The sequence below is a fragment of the Rhinolophus sinicus genome, linkage group LG03 (genome assembly GCF_036562045.2).
Source record: "Rhinolophus sinicus isolate RSC01 linkage group LG03, ASM3656204v1, whole genome shotgun sequence".
Classification (NCBI taxonomy): domain Eukaryota; kingdom Metazoa; phylum Chordata; class Mammalia; order Chiroptera; family Rhinolophidae; genus Rhinolophus; species Rhinolophus sinicus.
In genome coordinates this window covers 94,976,136-94,998,832 of record NC_133753.1, presented here as the reverse complement: position 1 = coordinate 94,998,832, position 22,697 = coordinate 94,976,136, and the positions used below count along the sequence as shown (strand labels likewise).

Genomic DNA, 22,697 nt, shown 5'->3' with positions numbered 1-22,697 from the left:
CAAACAATGTGAAGATGTTCATGTTTCTGCATGATCAAGGCTTTCTGAGAAAAAAAAAAAAAAATGGCGCCTGGGTTAAATGGGGATTGTATAGATCCAGATTTCTGGAATGATGCAGAAATTTATCTCCAAGATCTATGTGTTTACATGTCAAAAGGTAATAAAACTTGGAGCCATTTGTTTACATTCCAAAAGTAATTTACTCTCTCTCTCTCTCTCTCTCTCTCTCTCTCTCTCTCTTTCCCCCCTCTCCCCCTCCCCCCTCCTTTTCACCTTCTCTCCCTCCCTTCTCTAGAGGGGAAGAGGTACAGCTGTGCAAGCAGCTCCTTTATTATTAGCTCCAAGACTAATAATTCTAGGTGTGTCTCATGTGCTAGACGGCCCCCATCCCGTACGTGTAGATAACAACTGCCCGCGTCCTATAACCCCCTGGGGAAAATGGAGCATGGAAAACCAATGCAAGACATCCTGTAGATAAATAATCAGTCAGATCCAGAAATCTTGTGTTTACTATCAGGATAAAATAAATACAGATATAAAAACTTACTACTCTAGCTATAGAATAAGCATTACTTTAGACCTACCCTAAAAAAAAAACAAAACCCTAAAAAAGTAAGCCTCAACAGAATCAATACCTGCTTCTCCAGTTAACTACCTTACAGAATAAAACTCAACAGTTTCCAAATTAAGACAACAAACCCCAATTCTCATCAACATAATGCCTACAATGCCCAAAATGCAATAAAAAATTGACAGTCAAGTGAAGCAAGAAAATGTAATATGAAAGAAAGAGAAAAGAAAAAGCCAATAGAAACGGTCCCAGAGATGACATGGACGTTGGTGAAAATCAGGCAGATATTTTTGCTCAAGCAGAGGGGCTGTCTTACGTTGGCATCACGATTCAGGAACTACCTGAAGCCAAATCTCAAATTTTTCTTTAAGATGCAACTTTGAATCTACTCAAATGTTCAAAAAGTGCCCACTGAAATCTTCAGTCATTGAAGACAGGCTTTGGTCTGGAAGATCTTATGACAGGTGTTACTAATAATCCAACTCTACCATAAAAGAATCTGAATTTGGCGTTCTTGTCTTACTTGCTTTTTAGCAGTTTATATACCAAGGGACAGCCCTGATGAATTAGCTGCAAACTGAATCCTCAGACAACTAAATAACATGCTGAGTCGGACTGTTAAGAATTATCTATGAATACTATGAAAAACATCAGCTTTAAACTTTGGCTTTATTTATTTATTAATGAAAACAGTAATAATTACGTGCTTACCATGTGCCAGATGGGACAGATGCTACGCATGTAAGTCAAACATGGCCCAACTGGACATATATGAAAACAGATACTCTAGTACTCTAAGAGATATTATAGAGGTCTTAGAAAAGGAAAATTATTCTACTTGTTTGGGGTTGAGATTGAATCATAAAGGATGAACAAAAGTTCCTCTAGAGATCTATGTAGTGGGGATTTTTATTGTAAACTACTTCAAACCCCTTTTGGAAATATTTCGATAATGCAAGTACAAGGAATAGCAGTAGAGGACGCTACTTAAATACATTAATTTCTATATGCATTTTGGGTTTAATCCCTTATACCTTAAGTTTGTTTCTGAATATACTTTGGATTTCCTTGCATTTGTAAAACACACAAAAAAGGAAATCATAAAACACATACTGATCTCCATTTATCATACTTGTTTGTTTCTGAACCTAGAAACAACCACACCCAATACAATATGCAGTCAAGAGTAATTTTAAGACTCAAAATTTCCCTTAGTAACATGCACCAAAAATTTTCTTGCAACTTCTAGAACCTTCAACATTAGCAAAACCCAAACGGGCTTTTATATACCAGTGCTTCTAAAAATGTCCTTTCACTGCTGTGAATAGCTATCAGCCTCTCCACTAGGTATGTGTGAACCCGCCTGAGACTAAGTGTGCAAGCAGCCTGCTCACAGGGCCTTAGTTTAATTTTAGTTTAAGAATCCTTCCTTTTATAAAACTCACACATACAAATAAATTACCTTTACACTAATGTAAATGAAACCTTATGATTACAGTAAGAGTATCTGGAAACAATTTTGGGCTCCTTCATAATGTTATAAATAAAATCCATAGCAGTATTTGCATGTATTTTTTGTACCTAGAGAATGGATGCTTTAAACGACTATAGATGCTGAATAGAAAGAGGATAATAAAATAAGGCATGTAATAATAGCAAAAAGTAACTGCTGTCCAGTAGATTTTCCCTGCCTTCCTGTCCTTCAAAGGTAATGCAAAGGGAAATGAAACACACATGACAGCGTCCCGTCTGCCCACCGCCTTGTGCCCCTTGCCCCCTTTCCTTTCTGTTTCACTGTCTACCACGCCCTACGAATTCTGACTCTTCAATAAACCACAGGGCTGGCAAAAGCAGTCCTCAGAGAATACCATTCTGATGTTTATTGAGTCCTGAAGCAAGAGGAATGAAAAAGGAACAACCCCCGATGGCTACTGGAGGTTAAAGTGGAAAACTGCCTGTGGTAGAACCGCCAGGCCCCATATTCAGCTTTCCCATATCCTGTGGAAGGTCTGACCCGGCTTCAACTGGACAGTGACCACCTGGTTTTCAGGGGCTCTCCGGCAACACGTTTGAATGAAGCCTTGGACCTCTATTTGTACTACTTAAATAGTTTTCTCTTGGCAGTATCTTCTACATGGAACTTAGTAAATTACCTCTGAAGATATGAAGCAAATGTACTCTGTTCACTTTAGCTACCTTAAAGCAAAAAAAATTATAGAATTTATAACCGTACAAAATAGTATCAAGCTATAGAAGGCATATAAAGAAGTTGGTTTCTCTAATAAAAAAAATAAAAATAAAAAAGCCAGATTGACTATGTATATTCTTACCAAAATATAAGAACTGGTATCATCATATTTGGCTAAAATACCATGGTAACATGTCAGAAAGTTATATTAACCTATTAACATTTTCATGTTAATGACCTAATGCAAGCTTTAGAAAGTTTTATTGTTGTCATAATATATATACATATATTTATAGAGAGAGAAAATATTTAAACTATTCAAATTCAAATGAAAGTATAACAATGTCTTTTTGCATTATGTCTTTAAATAATGCATGTTAATGTTTGCAAAACTATCTGGCAACTTACATTGCTCAAATCAACATTTCAAAATAACAACTAAAATAATGCCTCTGATTTAAAAATATTTCATGAAAAAATAACTTATTTGGAAGAAAATCTTGAGGATTACTAGAATACACAACAAGCGAAGTACTTGAAGAAATGATTATATTTTAAGAAATACATTTTTACCTATATGTTTATTAGAATGAAATGTAATGTGATCAAATATGTAACCACTAAATAAAAACAATATTTTGGTAAAAAAAAAAAAAGAAAGAAAAAGAAGTTGGTTTCTAATTCTCACTTATCTACAGCTCATCAATAGTAGAATGTTATGATTTCAAAGTTCTACTGTGTGGTTGGCAGTAATGCTAGTTCCCTTAAAACAGAAGAAAATCTCCAATAGGTCTTCAATGATGCTGCCACTTACAAGAGTACAAGGTAGCAGGACGGTCATATCCCATCTCTGTAGTCAGTAATCTGTCTAGCATGTGATCAACAAATATTTAAGACTAACAGAAATAAAAAAACATTTTGAGTACAACACAAAAATAAAACAATAGTCAAAGAAAATTAACTAAGCTAAGTGTAATCCATAGCATAGTGCAGAAAAATTCAAATAAGCCTTTATATTAGAATGCAAAGTATTACAAACAGCACAGTCATCTAACAAACTGAATATCCTAAAAATGAAGAAAATGAACTTGGTCCATTTTTGACATTTTAATATTTTCTAACATTTTAGAATAATTTCTATTTTGATCTCTAAAAGGAAAAGTTGCCTATAATAAAGTAATATTGAAATAAGGTATACAATGGAAGATTATATAACATTTTTTTAGTTTAATTTTATATTAGTACAAATTTTACGTTTTCAGTAAGATACGTTTAGATCCCATAATTGTATCAACTCTGAGCATGATGAAACAAATGTATCTTACCTCAAAGTCTACTTGTCTGAGGTGGTAAAATAAATCTGAAATGAATTTATTGGCACACAGTCGTGGGCACATCTTTTTGCCTGTTTTCCTTCTAAAAGAATTCAAAAGCTGCAGCCAGGCTTGAACTTCAAGTACTAAACAAGCTCTGCCTTAGCATACTCGCGGTTTTGATCATGGCCCAGGAGGAAAACAGCAATGAATGGGATGGGGGGGGAAGCCCTTATTTTAAAAACTTGTTTCCCTTGGCCCTCTTTAGATGGCATCTGTCACATTTTAAAAATGCAGTTGAATGTTTGAAGGTGACTCACACGTCAGCAGTGAGGCAAACACTGCAAGAGGAGTTAAGAAGCTAAATGGGTACTGATAATGGAATTTCCTCAACAGGTATGTGTATCATTTCTTAAATTCAAAACTTTTCTTAGTAGGTGGTCAGAAAAGATCTATCAATAGTTGATTTCCTCTGGGTTGTTCAGTTCATAGGAAGATTCAGGTATTGTTGGTTATCTATCAACTTGAGCCACAAAGGAAAAAAAAAAAAAAAGTAAAGGCATTTTAACAGTTTGCTGGATACCAGATCTAAGGAAAGTCAATTTCCTTCCAGCTGAAAGGACCTAAGCGACACTTCCAACCCTGTAAAGTACAAGAGTAAAGCCCTATATGTCAACTATAGGGACACTTTATGTAACAACCTGAGTTCACAACAAACAATAATCCATTCTGAAGGTCAGTAAAATCATTTCTTCCTTGAAATATCCACTAGTACTAGAAGAGACAGCTGCAGGGCAATCTGAGTTTCTCTGCTTTTTCTAAATAGAAATAGGTTCCTCTCTGGATATGATTCATGCAGGATGACTTATCAAGTTGAAGTATAGTTGGAGAAAAATGTAAAGAGAACGACTTTCTGACAAAGGTAAAGTTATGAGCCATTTTCAGGAAAATTTTGAAAATTGCCTGGAGGATAATCTTGCCCTGTGATGAAGGAAACGTCAAACCCCAAAGCTTGCAGGGCAGTGACCTTTAGTCATCCTATAAATACTAAAGAGGCCATTGGAGAACTTGTAACAGCATTCCTTCCTCAAAAAAGAAAATGGAAACCTACTTTAAAATTTTCAATGACATCATAAAGAGAAAGCAGAGTCCAAAAAGCATTGTCTTACTAAGAGAAGGGAGGAGGTTATGAGAAATCCACACTGACAGGGAGGAGTATTTTATTCCTGACGTTGTTCTGAATTTCCAGTGCATGGAGATAATAAAAAGGAAAATTATTTGTAGGCAGGTTTATTATTGTTTGTAAATGCCCTCCAGACAAATGCAGCTCCTTATTGCCTGTAGGGTACACCATGCCACGACCCCACCCTTGACATACCACAATAACAGGAAGATTTCGTTTCTATAGATTTTTATTGTATCTAGAAGTTCTGAGCAAGATCCTTATTGACAATCAATAGATGGACCCGGAAGCCAGAAACAACAGCCAAGAGAGTTTTGATTGCTTAAGCCTTTGACCCTCACATGTCCAGGCATTAAGTATAGTCCAAATCATTTAGCAATGACACAGAAGACCCACCAAAACAAGTTTTTAGACCACATAGAAAAACCTTGCTATTTGAGGGATTAAATTCTTCTTGAAAATTTTGTTGCTACAATAGTAAGATTTTTACCACGAGCATATGCATGCTAGATGCTGGAGAGATTGTAGTGAGCAAAACAGACATACTTCTCTGCCATTGTCAAGTTTACAGTCTAGCAGGGAGAACAATTTAAAATGAAAGTACAATAAACTATGAACGCTGCAATAATAGTGGAAATACAGGAACCTATAAAAGCATGTAGCAAGACCCCACAGTATTTTTCAAACTTTTTAAACCCAATCCATAGTGAGAAATATATTTACATTGTAACCCAGTTCCCACATATCTGCGGTAAAACAATCCACACAAATGTATGCAGAGATACACCCATGTATAATTAAAACTGGAAAATTTTCATGAAACAATATTCACCGTTGCGATACGTGACAAATTTTGATCTTTTCTATTCTGTTTTTATTCTTCCAGTCTTGAACCACTAAATTGATTTTAGGATCCCTGTATAGGTTTTGACTTGAAATCTGAAAAGTACAGACCAGTGGTATTTTTAGTCGGCTGCATCACTTGCCAAAGATACAAATTCCTGAGCCCCACCTAAAACGACTAAACTAGAATCTATGAAAGATGGGTCCCAGAAAGCTGCATTTTAGCAGATTGATTCTTAGGCATATTAAAGCTTGGGAACCCTCGGTGTCATTTAATCTGAGATCTAAAGGAAGTTCAGGAGTTATTTGGACAGAGAAAGGATAGAAAAATATTTTCCCCAGAAGTCATGGTGGATACAAAGACTGAGTGTGTAAGGGGGAGCGTGCTGTGTTTAAGGAGGCGCAGTGGGGCCGGAGCCTAGGGCATGTGGGACGGCACGAGGAGAGAGGGGCATGGCTCATTCTGCAAGCTCCCTCTTCTACTCTGTTCCACACCACCTTAAGAATAAAATGTGAGTATTAAACCTTAAAAAGGAAGGAAATCTTTACACATGCTACAACACGGATGAACTCTGAGGACATTATGCTAAGGGAAATGAGCCTGTCACAAAAAAGATAAATACTGTGTGATTATACCTATACGAATTACCTAGAGTCGTCAAAATAATAGAGACAGAAAGCAGAATGGTAGTTGCTGGGGGACTTGGGGGAGGGAGGAATGGAGAGTTGTTGCTTAATGGGTATAGCGTTTCCGTTTTTTAAGATGAAAAGAGTTGTGGAGATTGGCTGCACAACAATATGAATGCATTTAGCACTACTGTACGGTATACATAAAAATGGTGAAGATGGTACATGTATACGTATTTTACCACAGTTTTTAAAAAAGGAATACAGGAGACCAAGAGTCCTGAGCTGATATTTGACCTTGACTAGTCTTTGACTCTTTTCCCAATGATACTAAACTCCCCTTAGTTCTAGAAGCAATAGCAACAATTCCCTTTTGGGCAATCAAGGCACTAGAATTATAAAACCTTCTTTCTTCTGTTTTTCTGTTTGTTTGTTTTAAAGCTTATAAAAACTTTCTACATTTGGAGAATGAAAGATGAGAGAGAATGGAGAGAAAAGTCAATTACAATTTAACCTTGTAACTGCAACTGTCTCAGTGGAAAAGAGATGAAATTGATGAAACATTCCGGTTTTTGGCTCCAGATCACAAACTATCTTCTGAGGGTAGCAAATAATTATTCCTGACAAATATTTTTGTTTATAAAGCTTTTTCTTGTGAAGGGGAATTTGACATAAAACAGCAATCTCTAATTTAACAGATACTCTCATTTTGGGGGCCATAACTCAATGGTTCCCACATCTAGCATCGAATTGCACATCAGAATCTTCTGAGGAACCTGAAAAAAGTCATTCCTGGCCCCACTCCAAGTATGCTGAAGCAGATCAGCCAGCAGTGAACCAGTGACTGTATTTTCAAAGTTTCCAAGGACGTCTTTATATGTAATCTGCTTGGAGAAATCACTCAAAGGAGGGACAGTTATGAGAATGGCTGCCTGAACACATGCTCTAACCTCTCTCCACCCTCTCAAAATCTCTTTGAAACGACAACATAAAAGCATGAACTACCCATTGCAGAACTAAAAAGCCAGGATGAGTTCCGTCAGCAGGCCAGAACACTAAGGAATTTCTGGAAGATATAAAGCAGATGGAATCAGTAAAACCCCAAATTGCTGAAGAGCTTTACATGAACAGGATTATTACATTGGTAGTTAGTAAGTGTTGCCAGCAGTGCCTCAGAATATCTGCTAGATCAGAGGCAGCAAATGTTTGCGGCAGATCTGGGTCAGCTGTCCAGTAATGAAGGAAGGCTTTGGTAATGATCTGCCAGCCTCTCACCCTCGGGGTGGCTAACTCCTGAGTTGTCCCTAGATTGAAAGTGATGAGAGAAGGTCAGCGCCCTAGGTAAGGTCTGGTGGCCAGGACGAAAAAGGAGCCCCCGTTCCCAGGAGGCAGGATTCTTGTGCACATCCCAAAGGGAAGTCCAACTGGGCAGACATCCCCCTCCTCCCTCCCCTACATCTTCTGCAGACAGAGATCCTGTACAATTTGCCTTCACAGTGATATTTTTAAACTTGTTTTGAGGAAACAACTCCATCTAGATTCATTTATAAATATGAACTACCTTCCAAAAACCCTGGAAACAAAGAAACAAAGAAAGAAAGAACATTTTTGTTTGTTTCTTTTGTTTAGAGAACAAATACAGGTATGAACTCCAAGGGCAAAAAGGAAATTCTAGAAATCAAATGAAATTTTATCTCATTCATAAAATAAGATTAAACCATTAGGAAAACACATACAATCAGAACTACTTGGAAATTGAGATCGTGAGAGCCAAGAAAAACAAAACAAATCTTAACCAGAAAGACAGCACCCAGAAGAAGAGGTGACCAGTGCAACCAACATATCTGAAGAATGAATTAGTTTTAACCAAGCCCCTTGATTAACCACAGGATATTCCTTTTAAGGTGATCATCGTAAAATGGACTGTGGCGGACTCCTCCAGCATTGTGTGGGCTGGAGGAAGGCCCAGGGTTAGTATGGGGTTGGGGGTCGGAGGGGACCTCACTGCAGGTGCCCAGAGGGTGACCCGGGGAGTCCACCCTGAGCCCTGTCCATCAATTTGCCCAGGCTGTGCCTTCTACCACTAGTGTCCCAGTCCCCTTCATTCCCTAAGCCCTGCTCTGCACTTAGAACTCACTGCAGGTACCATCTCCCTCTGAGAAGGCTCCCTTCACACCTAGGCTGAGTTACATTGGCTAATATCCCTGCACATCACCACAGCCAAGCTTCATTCACTGAGTTATAATTACCTATTTGTGCTTCTGTCTTCCTCACACTCTGAGGGATATTTTATCCAGAAGCACCGGTTCTATTCAGATATACAGACATGAATATTTGTCATTTATTCTCTAAATATATCTCGCATGTCTGCTGGTAGAACTTAAGTGCACTGTCCTATCTGCAGGAAAACTTACAAAAAGGGTCTGTCTACCACAAAGGGTTCTGCTCACCACTAAATATAGGTACCCATTCAACCCATGTAGTCGTTCTCTGAATTCAATAGGGTGCCATCACAATTTGGAACTTTCTGAATTTCTACCAGGTACCGAACCGTCCATGTAAATGGACCTCTAAGAATCCAATAACTTGGTTAAAACCTAGTGGTCCTACTAGGTAACAGTCAGTGCATTTTTGTCTCCCCGAAATGGATACACAGTTAAATATTTTCACTGCTGAATACTATCTGAGAGCTTTCCAGAAGGAGTCCTAAAAGGTACTGACTTTCAGCTTTACACTGCCCTTTCTACTCTTCTTGGGCCCTGAGCCACTGAACTGTAACAGCGGGCAACTCTGTTATGCCAGGGCTACAGCAGGGTACCCGGGCCCTGAAAAGGTACTGTAGTTATCACTACAGGTCATCCAATGGCCCAGCTCTCTGAAATATTTGTCTTGACTAATGTTTACAGAAATGTTTTCAAGGTTTGCACGCTCCAATTTTCCCCCTCAGACCCAATATATGCTCTATACTGTCTCCTGGACCGCGTGCACCGATGGCAAAGAGCAGGAAACATACTTAGCCTCAAAAGCATATCAGCTGAGAGCACTAGAGGAGGGTAAAGGGCTAAGCCCCTGTAGAAACACAGAATGCAATTAGAAAAGGAAGGCCCTGAAGTTGTTGACTCACTTGTCTGGCGATTTCTTGCAAAATCATGCTTTCTAAAGGAAGTTATCAATATTAATCCCATTAATGATAACTTTATTTTGCTGAGTGAGTGAAACTCCTTTACAGGTTGGAAGAAAATTCCCTAAAATACTCGCAATTAAAATGGATTCCCTGCAGAGCCAGCGTCACCCAGCAAGGGCTCGCTGCCCAAACACACAGACGCCAATACTATGGCAGCCGCTTTTGACAAAAGAAAAGACTTTATTTGCGAGTTGACTGACAAGGAGACAGGAGACGAGGCTCAGATCTGTCTCCCCGATTTAGGGTTCAGGGCAGGTTTAAGGGGTTTCAGTACCAGATCTCCCTGGAAAACAGACCCTTGGATTCTAAAAGGGTTCTGGTGTTCGAGTCTGGTCCTTTGGTTCCATGGGTGGGGGTCAGTTAAGGAAGGGTTCACAAGTGTCACTTGTAAACTTTGGTTCTGGGTCTTGTTAGAAACAGGATAGGACCAGTTTGAGCAAGTTCTGCGGTGACACCAGGAGTCCAGAAGTTCAGGTGTCCTGGGGACTGGGACCATTGTAACCCCTACACCCACATTTATATCTCTTTTTAAATTACTCCCCATAAACAAGACAAGAAGCAAAAGTAGTGAGTTCTACCTCAAGTTGGGAGAATCTAAGGGTTTGCAGCACCTTAAACCGCTAATATTGTGAGACATGAGAAACAACATACTGTGAGAATGAGAAACTATCCTCTCAAAACAGTTGTTCTTTAGGTAGACATTCCCTAAAGAAAATTGAGTGTCCCTTCCAGTGCCATTGAAAATAAATCCTACCTCCCCAACAAGACAGAAAGGCAGCTGGAAGAGCATTCAACATAAATGGAAAAGAAGATTAAAGTCGTTCAGAAAATTTTAATATTTTTTCCAGAGAAGAGAAAAAATGAGAAAGATTAAGAATATTTTCTTTGAAATAATACATATTTGTGAAGTTCACCATCTGGATTTAATCTCTAACGTTTAGAAGTATAGTACAGGGGTATAGGGTGAACACTTAGGTCGGATGGAGGAGGAAAAAGATGATAACAGAAAATGCACAAAAACTAAACTAGTTTTGAATAATCAAAAGCACAGACCCAGAGGTCAGGATGTGCTCTAAACTCTTTTAGACTTAATTTTTACCCTCTTCTAAAAGCAGATTCAAAGAACATCCTTGAAGTGAAACTAAAGAACGGAGGGTTGGTTATAAAGCCTAATTCTGACTGACTGGCTGGGGGAAGGAGGAGAAGGAGAGAATTAGGAAGGAGCAGAGGTCATTCCACGTCGAAAAGTCTGCTGGTCTCAGCTCCACATTTCAGTACTGAGATTTCAGTACTGAAATCTCCCTCATTGACATTTTGTCACAATATAAAGGATCATACACTTCAAAAATTTGGGAAACAAAACTTACACATTTATATATTCGAATATACAGTCTCTTAGCAGCATTAGTTCTAAGTAGGGACACTAAGTTAGAACTTAGGGCCTAATTAGCAATTTGCTCTAACAAATATATTTGCTGTATCAAAACTGCTTAGCAGCTATACAGATTTAGATGATAACTTAAAAAGAAATTCGAATTCAACTGACTAGTGCAGTAAGTGTCAAATGAAGGACAGCAAAATATATGTTGTTGAAATTTCCACCTTTTACAAGAGAGCAACTCTGAAGTATAATCGAATAAAAAGCACATGTTATACTAATTTCATCATTAGAGGCAATGATATACACCAGAGCTTTGTTTTTCCACAAAGAACTTGCCATAGCCAGCCCTCTCATTTTCCAGTTTAAAATCTCACATGCCAGTAAACTCTCCAAGGAACTTATAATCTTAACTTAAAGCAGTAGAACCCACACAATCAAGTTATTAATAAATGACAAGTTGGGAGTTTCCACTTACTTAGATATATTGTTGAAGCTGAGAAACAGACGTTGGAGGCAGGGCAAATTATCCACATCTCTCTAGAAGGAAACAGAAAGCAAAAATTTATCAGCTGAAAGAAAAAGAAATGTTACAAACGTCTTCTTGCTCAGCTGTTGAAATATATAGTCATTTCTATTTACTGCAACCTTGCTAGACCATTGATTTCTACTGGACACTGAGCTCCATTCTTCTCCACTGCAGATTAAATGGGAGGGTTTCAGCACATCCGCAGAACAAGCTGCACCACTCACAAGGTAAAAGGCACGGAAGAGAACAGAGAGAGATGCTGCTGCTAGCCTCTTTAAGCATGCTTTTGGGAAAGAAGCCAAAATGCTACTTCAGCATTTCAACTGTAGCACAAATATAGTATGATCAAACATTTGTTAAAAATCACTTTTAAAAGGAAGCCATTCAAATACTTTAAATTTTAAATTTATGCAATTAGCTTTCCAAACAGTACTGAGAATTTGTCATGCCTGTGAGTGTGTGTGTGTGTGTGTGTGTGTGTGTGTGTGTGTGTGTCCTCCTGTTGTAGTTTGAACCTTGGTTGCCATTTGCAAGTCAATGGCAAGGATCTGAAAATGTCACAGCTATTTACCTCACTTCTCTCAAACCCTTGGAAATATACTGCTCAAGTACAAATGAACCAATACACGGACAATATCCCCACAAAACGAAAGCAGATCATAGTGAATGTCACTAAAGGGCACCATCAGAGCAATGTCCAATCCAAGCAAGAATCAGAGGTTTCCCGAAAATTAATATAAGACCTGGTATTACATTATATTATACTGTATTATTATATTATATTATACCCGGTCTTATAGTAAAATAAGACTGGGTCTTATATTAATTTTTGTTCCAAAAGACGCATTAGAGCTGATTGTCTGGCAAGGTCTTATTTTCGGGGAAACACAGTATACCTGGAAATCTACCCTGTTCTGTTTAGATACGGCACCCCAAAGCAAATCTCTGCTGTTTAAATATAGTTCTACTCATCAAATATTGAAATGTTTGGCCCAAACGATTTTTTAAATCATAAAGTAATACAAAGCTACCTAATTTCATTAAGTGAAAAGACACAAACCTTCTGATAGGTATGACATATACTGGAGTAACAGAGTCTTAAGAGGACATTTAGTAATTACCTAGTCTACAACTTCATTATTCACATGAGAAACGGTAAACAGTTGAGGTTGTTGCAGGGGCAGGGTGGGAATGGGGTGGGAAGGCGACCCAGTATTATATACAGTCTTAGAGGCTGAGGCAGGACAAATTTCCACGTATTATGACTTCCAGTGTTCTGCTCTTCAAAATACTACAGACTGGCACTTCTCATATAAAATGTTTGTCATTTTTAAGGGCAATATCATTTACAGTAATTCCGAGTTATATGAGTTTGAATAATGCTAATATAAATACATACATTTTACATATTATTGTGACCAATATTTAAAACCAAATCAAAACCTATCTTACTGTTTCCGTTAGGACATCATCTTTCTTCCTTCCTTTCTTCCTCCCTTTGAAAATTACCATTTCCAAGATCCCACAAGAATTTAGGCAAGTGCATAAAAATTACAGACAAGCCCAGCTTTCCCAAAAATGGTTCATTTATTTTTAAAATCTTGTTATCCAAAGAAAATACAAAAGTGATGGAATTGTGGCAGAACCACCTCTTACTAGTTTTTGAGAGCATAGGAGAAATGAATCTGGCTTAAGGCATTCTCTCATGTGGCTTCCCTTGTGTGCCATTCTCCAACCTTCTCTCAACCCCTTAGACCCTAAGCAGTGTAAAAGGAATACAACTGCAGGGACAGAATCACTGGCAATGTATACCATTCCTTCGGCATTACCATTCTCAGGCCCATGCCTGGAAAGCCCGTTCCACAGCTGTGAGTTAGTGATTTTTAGAGTTTTTCAATCACGGTCAAGGAATAAGGCTGCATAAAACGGGAAGGCAGCCAAAGTCCCCCAGTGGGTGACAGGGCTACATGTTGGCAAAATTCTTGAATCATCTCCACCAGCCAGCTACCTCTCTCTGATATTCCCAGAAGTGAGAGGGGAGTGGGGTGAAGGAGGCATTACAGACTAGTGGTAGGGTTCATTTTACTCCAAGGCCCTATTTTCCAAAGGAAATGATAGCTGGCTTTCTATCTGGTCTCTAAAAGTATGGAGTCACAGCCAAATTGAAAGCCCTCTCTGTGCTCTTGGGAAATCTCTTCTCCCAAATTCTTCCTTAAATGTACCTGAGATATTTCTGGGCACAAGCATTGTTTGCTGACATCTAATTGGGAGAAACTGTGAAGCAGTAGCCTGGATCTCCTTTGAATCAAGGCACCTTAAAAAAATATATTTGTCGGCTGGCCCGGTGGCTCAGGCGGTTAGAGCTCCATGCTCCTAACTCCAAAGGCTGCCTGTTGGATTCCCATATGGGCCAGTGGGCTCTCAACCACAAGGCTGCCAGTTCAACTCCTCGAGTCCCGCAAGGGATGGTGGGCTTCGCCCCCTGCAACTAAGATTGAACATGGCACCTTGAGCTGAGCTGCCTCCCCGATGGCTCAGTTGGTTGGAGCACATCCTCTCAACCACAAGGTTGCCGATTTCGACTCCTGCAAGGGATTGTGGGCTGTGCCCCCTGCAACTAGCAACGGCAACTGGACCTGGAGTTTAGCTGCACCCTCCACAACTAAGACTGAAAGGACAACAACTTGACTTGGAAAAGGGGCCTGGAAGTACACACTGTTCCCCAATCAAGTCCTGTTCCCCTTCCCCAATAAAAAAATCTTAAAAAAAAAAAAAAATACATATATATATATATATATATATATATATATATATATATATATATATATATATTTGGGTCCGAGTTCCAGCCTACCATTTCAGAGACTACAGACACCTTTCAAGACATAATTTTTTGCTATTAAAATATAAGTTCAAATTACATCAAGTGATAATTTGTGAGAAAGGTTTTAAGTTTATTTTATTAAATGATAATGTTTTGTATTTATCGTCACTTATGAAAAAATTTTTTACCAGACGTCTTTATCAAATTTTAAACACCAATAACTGTCATTACTTGACAGAGCTATGAAAAATATTCACAAAAAATTGAAAACTAAAATCAGAATCCAACTACATATATCCTTATAACCACTTTAATAGATACTCTTTCCAGAAATTTGAAAAATAAAATAATTACCCACAATCATTTTTATTATTCCAAATTTCGTTTTTTAAGAAAATTATAACTTTTCTTTAATTTTTCCAGCAATTCTGAGATATACTTTGTAATGAATTACTAGCTTTAGAATAGACAAAAAGAAAACGTATTTATCATATCAATTATCTAAGCATGAGTTATTTACAGGAAAAAAAGACTTATAGAAAGCTACTAGAAGATGGTTCCTCTAATATGAGACAGTAAACAAAAGATGGAGAAATGTAAGATCCAGGAAGTTGATTCACCATTGGAGGGAGGCAAAGAAAAATCCAAAAATGACATCTATAGCAGGCTTAAGAGCAACCAGTCAACATCAGAGACAGAAGACAAAGGGCCCTAGACCAGGTATCTTCAAAGGGAGCAAATGAAACAGATTACCTGACATCTCTGCCCATACACAGAAGAATTTTACAATTCTGTTGGGGAGTTTGGACATTAGTTAATGGTAGAACCCTCAATTAATGGGGGAAACAAGACAGTTACTAATGCCAGGAAAAATAAGAGCTTAATATCATGGTCCAACATGCACTTTGAAAAGCTCATTTTGTTGTGCTAGACAATCCTAATCTATTAAATTATAAATTCATCAACCTGAATCAAGCCTGATCCACCTTTGACCAGATGCCCAAGAAATCTCAAAAACGAATATCCTGCCTTTGCCCTCAAGGATCTCACACTATGTCATGGTAGTGTGCTCTTCCTTCCAGTATGCAATTATCTCGGCTTTTCTTTATCAACAAGTTATATTTTGGCGGAAGCCAGCATGCTACAAACTGCTTACTCAAAAAATTTAATTAATTTGGAATGATGGGGAAAGGAGAAATGGAGGGATTAAGAATAATGTAAGAAAGCTAAATTCTTACAGCTTTGAGAAAAAGTCAGCACATTTATTTCATTGTGAAGAATTAAACCCTCCCAAAATTTTTCTCTGGAGATAACAATATCACAGGCATAAAAATTATTGGAAAGAAGCAATAACGTTAACATACCTAAGATGAGAAGATGATGAAATAAAATATTTACATATAGGGGAATACTTATAGCTCATCTGTTTATTAATCTGCTCATAGTCTCAAATTTATTGTATTTCACACAATTCTGAGAATCACATTCAAAACATCATTTGAAGTGAGATTCAAAACCATTTAATATATTTTAAAAATATAATCCTTTTAAAAAGAAATCTAGTGAACACACAATGGGATTTATAGATGATGTAATACACAATTGTACACCTGAAATCTATGTAACTTTACGAACAATTGTCACCCCAATAAACTTTAATTTAAAAAAAAGAGATCTAAATAAAATTACTTAATACCAGACTATTGGGAGGATTATAATTTTTGATTTTTCAAAAGAATAATAACTTGCCATTTGAGAAATATGCTTGTCCTATTCTGCTCATTGTTTTCCATATTTCTAAACTTCACAAAAGAACTAGATGATTCAGCAATCTAACCATGTGTATAACATCTATTACTGGAGTTATTTTTAGAGCAGCCTCCTGCAGAGGAATAAGGAAGAAGAAAGGCAAAGAGGTAGAGGCTTTGGCATGTGTCAAGTAGGACAAAGATTACTATAATAAAATCGCAACTATTCTCATTTCATGACCTATTCTGTCATAAAAAAAAGTCAGAGTAAAAATATATAGGGGTAAGTATTTTCATTTGAGAACTGGAAACATATTTATAAACAAAGCATTGAATAAGTTTGAAAAAAAACAATGGAAAAAAGTAATCTTTTTATAAAAGGGTTTATTAAGTTAATTCCAAAATGACTACTTGCTACAGCCATCACTTTGTGACACAGACACATATTACACAAGGAATAATATGTGTAAGCTATCATATCGATGACTCTAATCATATATTTAAATGTCAATTTAAAAAACTCCATTATCTGGTTCTGTAACCCAAAGGAATTAATATGTATATCTGCTTTTTATATTTGTTAACTACCTATTACATGGCAATAAATATCAGTCAGTCTAGCCTCAAGTTGTTTTCCAAATCTGATTTTCTTCTACACTCTCTTGTAATCCCCCTCAAAAAAAAGATAAAAGGGAACTAGAAACTAATCAGTTGGTAATCAGACACTGATACTCTGACTACAGAGATTTCTAGTCTCTATTACGAGGAGAGCTAGATTTAATAGCTATAAAGTAAAACAGAAAAAGCTCCAACTTCACAGGCCTTTCCTCACTTGAATTTGTAGTTCAAATTTACATCACAAGCATGAGCTAACAAGACTCCTCATAAAAAATGGTCCCTAGCATCCATGCCTGTATCACTCCTGGCAAAACTCTCTGAAAAGACACAAACTGGGTTCAGGCTTTACAACATTCTGACTATCCCAAACTACTAACATGTGAAAAAAATTAGCATGAGCAAGAGTCAGCAGAAATTTCAGGAAGCTGTCAAAAAATTAAGAAACCATAATAACTTGATAAAGACTATGGAATATCCATGTTTAAAAGTATTAGAGAAATAAAAGTAATCAAAACATGAGAGAAATACAATACTATAAATAAAGAGATATGAGCATTTATGAAAACAAACTTCTACAAAAAATAATGGCCATTACTAAAAACACCATGGATACACGGAAAATCAGATTAGACAAAACTGAGAAGTTACTGAACTGGAAGATATCACTAAAGAAGTAAAAAATGCAGAAATGTAGCAGAGAGAGATAAGAACAACAAAACTTTTAAGAAACAAAGGATAGAACAGGAAAGTGCACACTGTGCCTTGTAGGTATTTAAGAAGCAAAAAGAGAGAAAATAGGAGTAGGTAACATTTGAAAATATACAGACTCAGGATGTTCCCATAATTAATGAAAGATAATAATCTGCAGATTCAGGAAACACAAATATCCAGTATGCTAATAAAATTACCATATTTAATCAAATCTAAGATACCGCCTTACAATTATTTTATGTAACACTTAGTGAAAATCAACTTATGATTAACCAATAATAAAATAATCTATCACTTAGAATTTTTCATGATTACTGAAAGAGCTCTTTTGGATTTATTTAACATATATATTTTAACCTAATATCATTCTTATGCATACCTAAAAATTAAGCAAAATAAATTAATTAAATAAATGAACTGAACTCCCAAAATATCTCCACTTACTATAAGACTCGAGTAGTTAGACAGTGTAGACAAATGGTAGACATTTGGCATAATGTCTACCAATGGCATAATGATAGACAAATAGATGGAACAGAATACAAGGTCCAGAAAAAGATTCATTTGATTATAACTAAATTTCAACCAACACACCAATTCAATTCAATGGGGGAAAACAGGATCTTTTCAAGAAAAGGTGATGGAGCAAATAAATATCCCTACCTCACATCATACAGAAAATTTAATTAAACACAGATTGCAGGCCTAAAGTGAAAGGTAAAACTATAAAACATCTGGAGGAAAACAGAGGAGAACATATTCATGATATTGAGACAGGCAAAGACTTCTTAGCCAGGATAAAAAAGCACTAATGATAAAAGAAAACAATTTGGTAAACGGCATGTCACTAAAATTTAAAGCTTTCATATATCAAAAACATTATTAAGAAAGCAAAATGGCAAGCCATGCAGAAAATAAACTCAATACATATATCAAACAAAGAACCTAAATCTAGCATAAAGATCTACTACAACTCAATAACAAAAAGATAAACAACCCAATTTTTTTAATGGGCAAAAGACTTGAACTGATACTTCACAAAAGGGTATGTCAGAATTGCCAACAAGTACTCGAAAAATGTTCAAAATCATTAGTCATCAAGGAACTGCAAATTAAAACCACAAATTAAAATCACTGAAACTATAAAGACTGTCCATGTCAAACATTGGCAAGGATATGGAGCAATGGGCACTCTCCTTTATTGCTAGTGGGGGTGAAAAGTGGTATAATCACTTTTGGAAAACTGTTTGGCATTTTCTAATAAATTTAGACATCCACCAACCTTATGGCTCAGTAATGACACTTCTATGTATTTACCCAAGAAAAATGAGGGGATATGTCCAGCAAAATAAATACATAAATACTACAAGAATATTCATAGCAGCTTTATTTGCAAAAGCCAAAACTTGGAAATAACCAAGGTGGCTGTGAACATAAGAATGAAAAAGCAAACTGTATTGTATTTAGACAATGACTACAATTCAGCAATTTTGTTAAAAACTACTGATACACACAGCAAAATGGATTAATATCAAAAAAATTATGTATAGTACACAAAAGAATACATATTATATATATATATATATATATTAAATACAAATATATAATATATATAAAAGATCTTGTTTTCCCCATTGAATTGAATTTTGTGTGTATACACATACACACGCACACGCACACACACACACACACTTTACAAAAAGTTCAAAAATAGGCAAAATTAATCCATGGGGACATAAGTCAGGAAACCTCAGGAGTAGAGAAAGGCATCGAGTGGAAAGAGGCACGAGAGAACTTTCTGGAATGATAGAACTTTTTCCTATCTTGATCTGTATATATATTCATTTGATTATATATATATATATATATATATATATATATATATATATATATCCAAAAAAATTACACATTTTATTCTACAATTACAAGAGGTGCTCAAAGTGGTTACCGTCAGCGTTCAGACACTTCTGATTATGGTGAACTACTGCTTGGGCAACGTTGACCAAAGTGTCCACTTGTATACATTATTTTTGGCACCCCCACATATGTGTACATAAATAAACTGTACAGTTAAGATTTGTGAATTTTACTGTATCTAAATTATACCTCAATAGAGTAGGAAGAAAAGACTTCACATTTAGAATCCAATTTCTGACTCAGTACATAACAATGTCTGCACTTTTCACAGAGGATTGTCTTCCGAGCCATCAGAAACAGTGGTGACGCAGTATACACTAAAGTGTGCTCCATTATTGGCCACAGGATTTTCTTTCAAGCTACTGACCCCATTCTGTATGTTTTGATATGGATAAAGAAACACCAGGGCTATTGTCTGAATGTTTGTGCCTCCCCACATTCATGTGTTGAAATCCTAACCCCCAGAGATGATGGTATTCGGAGCCAGGGATGTCAGCGAGGTCCTTGCTTAAGTCTTGAGGGTGGAGCTCTCCTGAACAGGATAAGTGCCTTATAACAGAGACCCCGCAGAGATCTCGAGCCTCTTCCACCATGAGAAGGCATGGTGAGAAAGCACCCACTACGGACCAGAAGAGGGCTCTCACCAAAATGAAACCAGACCAGCACCTTGATCTTGGACTTCCTAGACTCCAGACTGTGAAAAATAAATATCTGTTGTTTATAAGCCACCCAATCTATGGGATTTTGTTATAGCCGTCTGAATGGACTAAGAACCAGCATGAATTATTCACATAGCCTTTTGTTGCTGTGCAATTTCTCTCATCTGTTCCAAGGAGTTTCATTAGTTTCTCCTGCCTTTAGTTACGTTGCCCGGCATGTGAGAAGCAACCTCTCTAAGCCTATCTCAGTAACAAAATGTAACACAGCCTCACCAAACATGGTTATCTTCCCTTTAAAATATTTGCTTGCTAATTAGCAGAAAATGTGGGATGGCAGTCGTTTCTCCACAAAAAAAAAAGTTCACTAATATTAAACTTATGTCTTTGCTGTTTTATTTCCATACCTTTCTGAATTGAGTAACGTTTCATTTCAATGCCAAATCATGATGCAATCTTTTTAAATACATTTTAAAGAATGATTAAATTCAAAACATGTTGTACCAACAATTGAAATGACAATAGTATAAACAGGTATAACCACATTCACATACATTTAGGCAATGAAATGACTGTAGCCTGTCCAATAGTTATTTTTTAAGATGCCATAGATTGTAAGACATATCCAGAGTTGTTGAAATATGGAAAAATGTGTCTCAAATTGGTGAAAGATAGTAGTTCCACGTCAATACACAACACAGTGTGTCGGAAGGAATTCAAAAAGGAAGTCTATAATCCTAAACGCAACCAGAGGAAAAGAAGACCGCCTACAAAAAAATGATAGTAGACAGTTTAATGACAATAAGAGAAAGCCAAAGAAAATGGAATATGACCTTCAAACATCTGGGGAAAAAATAACTGTCAACCAAGTCAAACCATCAGTCATGAATAAAAGCAAAATAAACACATTATTAGACAAAAACTGAGAGCGTTTACTATCCTTAGAATCACCTTAAAGGAAAATTTTCTAAATTAGATATTTTGGGAGGAGTGGTAAGCCTAAACCAACATATGTGTGAATCCAAATAAGCATTCACTGAAAACAACAGCAATTAAAATATCTAATTTGTGGAGTAAAAAGTTCTAAAGAAAATACTAGGCAATAAAAACATGTAAAATGGGAGGGGGTTACTGGACTAAATGATTCTAAGTTCCTTACCTGAGAACAGGGTAGGGATGTGCATTAACTCTGTAATTTAAATCAAGTGTGTATTTTAAAATGTTAAGAGTAACCATTCAAGTGAGAAAGAATAGCAAAAACGCCTTCAACCTGAAATAAGGCCCAAGATATAAAAGCAGAGGAAAAGCAGGACAAATAAAAAGCATGAGAAACACTTTAGTTATGAATTTAAATATATCAGTAATCACAATCAGTACAACAGAATACTCTCCGGTTAGAAGACAGATTCTCAGATTCTAAGGTAAAAAAGGAGTCGTGTCTGCTTCAACTTCTTTCAACAATGTCTTGCAGTTTTCGGTATACAGGTATTTCATCTCCTTTGTTAAGCTTATTCCTAGGCATTTTACTCTTTGTTTGCAATTCTAAATGGGATTGTTTTCTTCATTTCTCTTTGATAGTTGCTTTTTAGTACATAGAAACACAACAGATTTTTGTACATTGAATTTGTATCCTAAAACTTTGCTGTATTTGTTTATTATTTCTAACAGGTTTTTGGTGGAGTCTTTAGGGTATTTTTATACATAAAATCATGTCATCCGCAAATAGTGACAGTTTTCCTTCTTCCTTTCCAATTTGGATGCCTTTTATTTATTTTTCTTGCCTAATTGCTACTCAGCCATTAAAAAAAGATGAAATATTGCCATTTGGGACAACACGGATGGAACTTGGGGGTATTACGCTAGGTGAAGTAAGTCAAACAGAAAAGTACAAAAACCATATGATTTCACTCATATGCGGAATATGCGTATAAAAGGAAAAAGTAGCAAACAAACAAAAAACAAACTCATAGATACAGACAACTTGGTTGTTACCAGAGGGGAAGGGGAGGGGAGGGTAAAATGGGTAAAGGTGTCAAACACGTGGTGATGAATGGAAACTAGATTTTTGGTGGTGAGCACCCTATGGAGTATACAAATATTGAATTATAATGTTGCACCCTGAAATTCATGTACTGTTTTAACTAATGTTACTCCAATTTAAAAAGGAGTTGTGCATCCTTTATAAGAAAAAGGTTGAGAGCTAAAGGACTTAATATGATTCAAATAACTCAGCATTATTTCTCTTGATATTCCTGTCCAAAGTACATAACCTGAATCTAATCATGAGGAAACATCATTAGACAAGCCCAAACTGAGGGACATTCTACAGAATAATAAACTAAGTCTTCGAATTTTTCAATGTCATGAAATACAAAGAAAGACTAAGGTACATTTGCAGATTAAAGAA

The 22,697-nt window shown here is 36.5% G+C and overlaps 1 protein-coding gene across 7 annotated transcripts in view; it reads right to left on the bottom strand.

Annotated features, from left to right (window-relative positions):
* Positions 1–22,697, bottom strand: part of LRRC49 (leucine rich repeat containing 49) — a 130,973-nt gene that overhangs the window by 75,021 nt on the left and 33,255 nt on the right. For 6 of the 7 annotated variants that reach the window (XM_019736012.2, XM_019736013.2, XM_074328207.1 and 3 more), the window contains one exon: positions 11,766–11,827. In XM_019736012.2, coding sequence (XP_019591571.1) covers positions 11,766–11,827 — 62 coding nt within the window. Of the gene's footprint in view, positions 1–11,765; positions 11,828–11,935; positions 12,072–22,697 lie in introns of those variants that run through there. The other variant, XM_074328208.1, reaches the window with a different exon arrangement.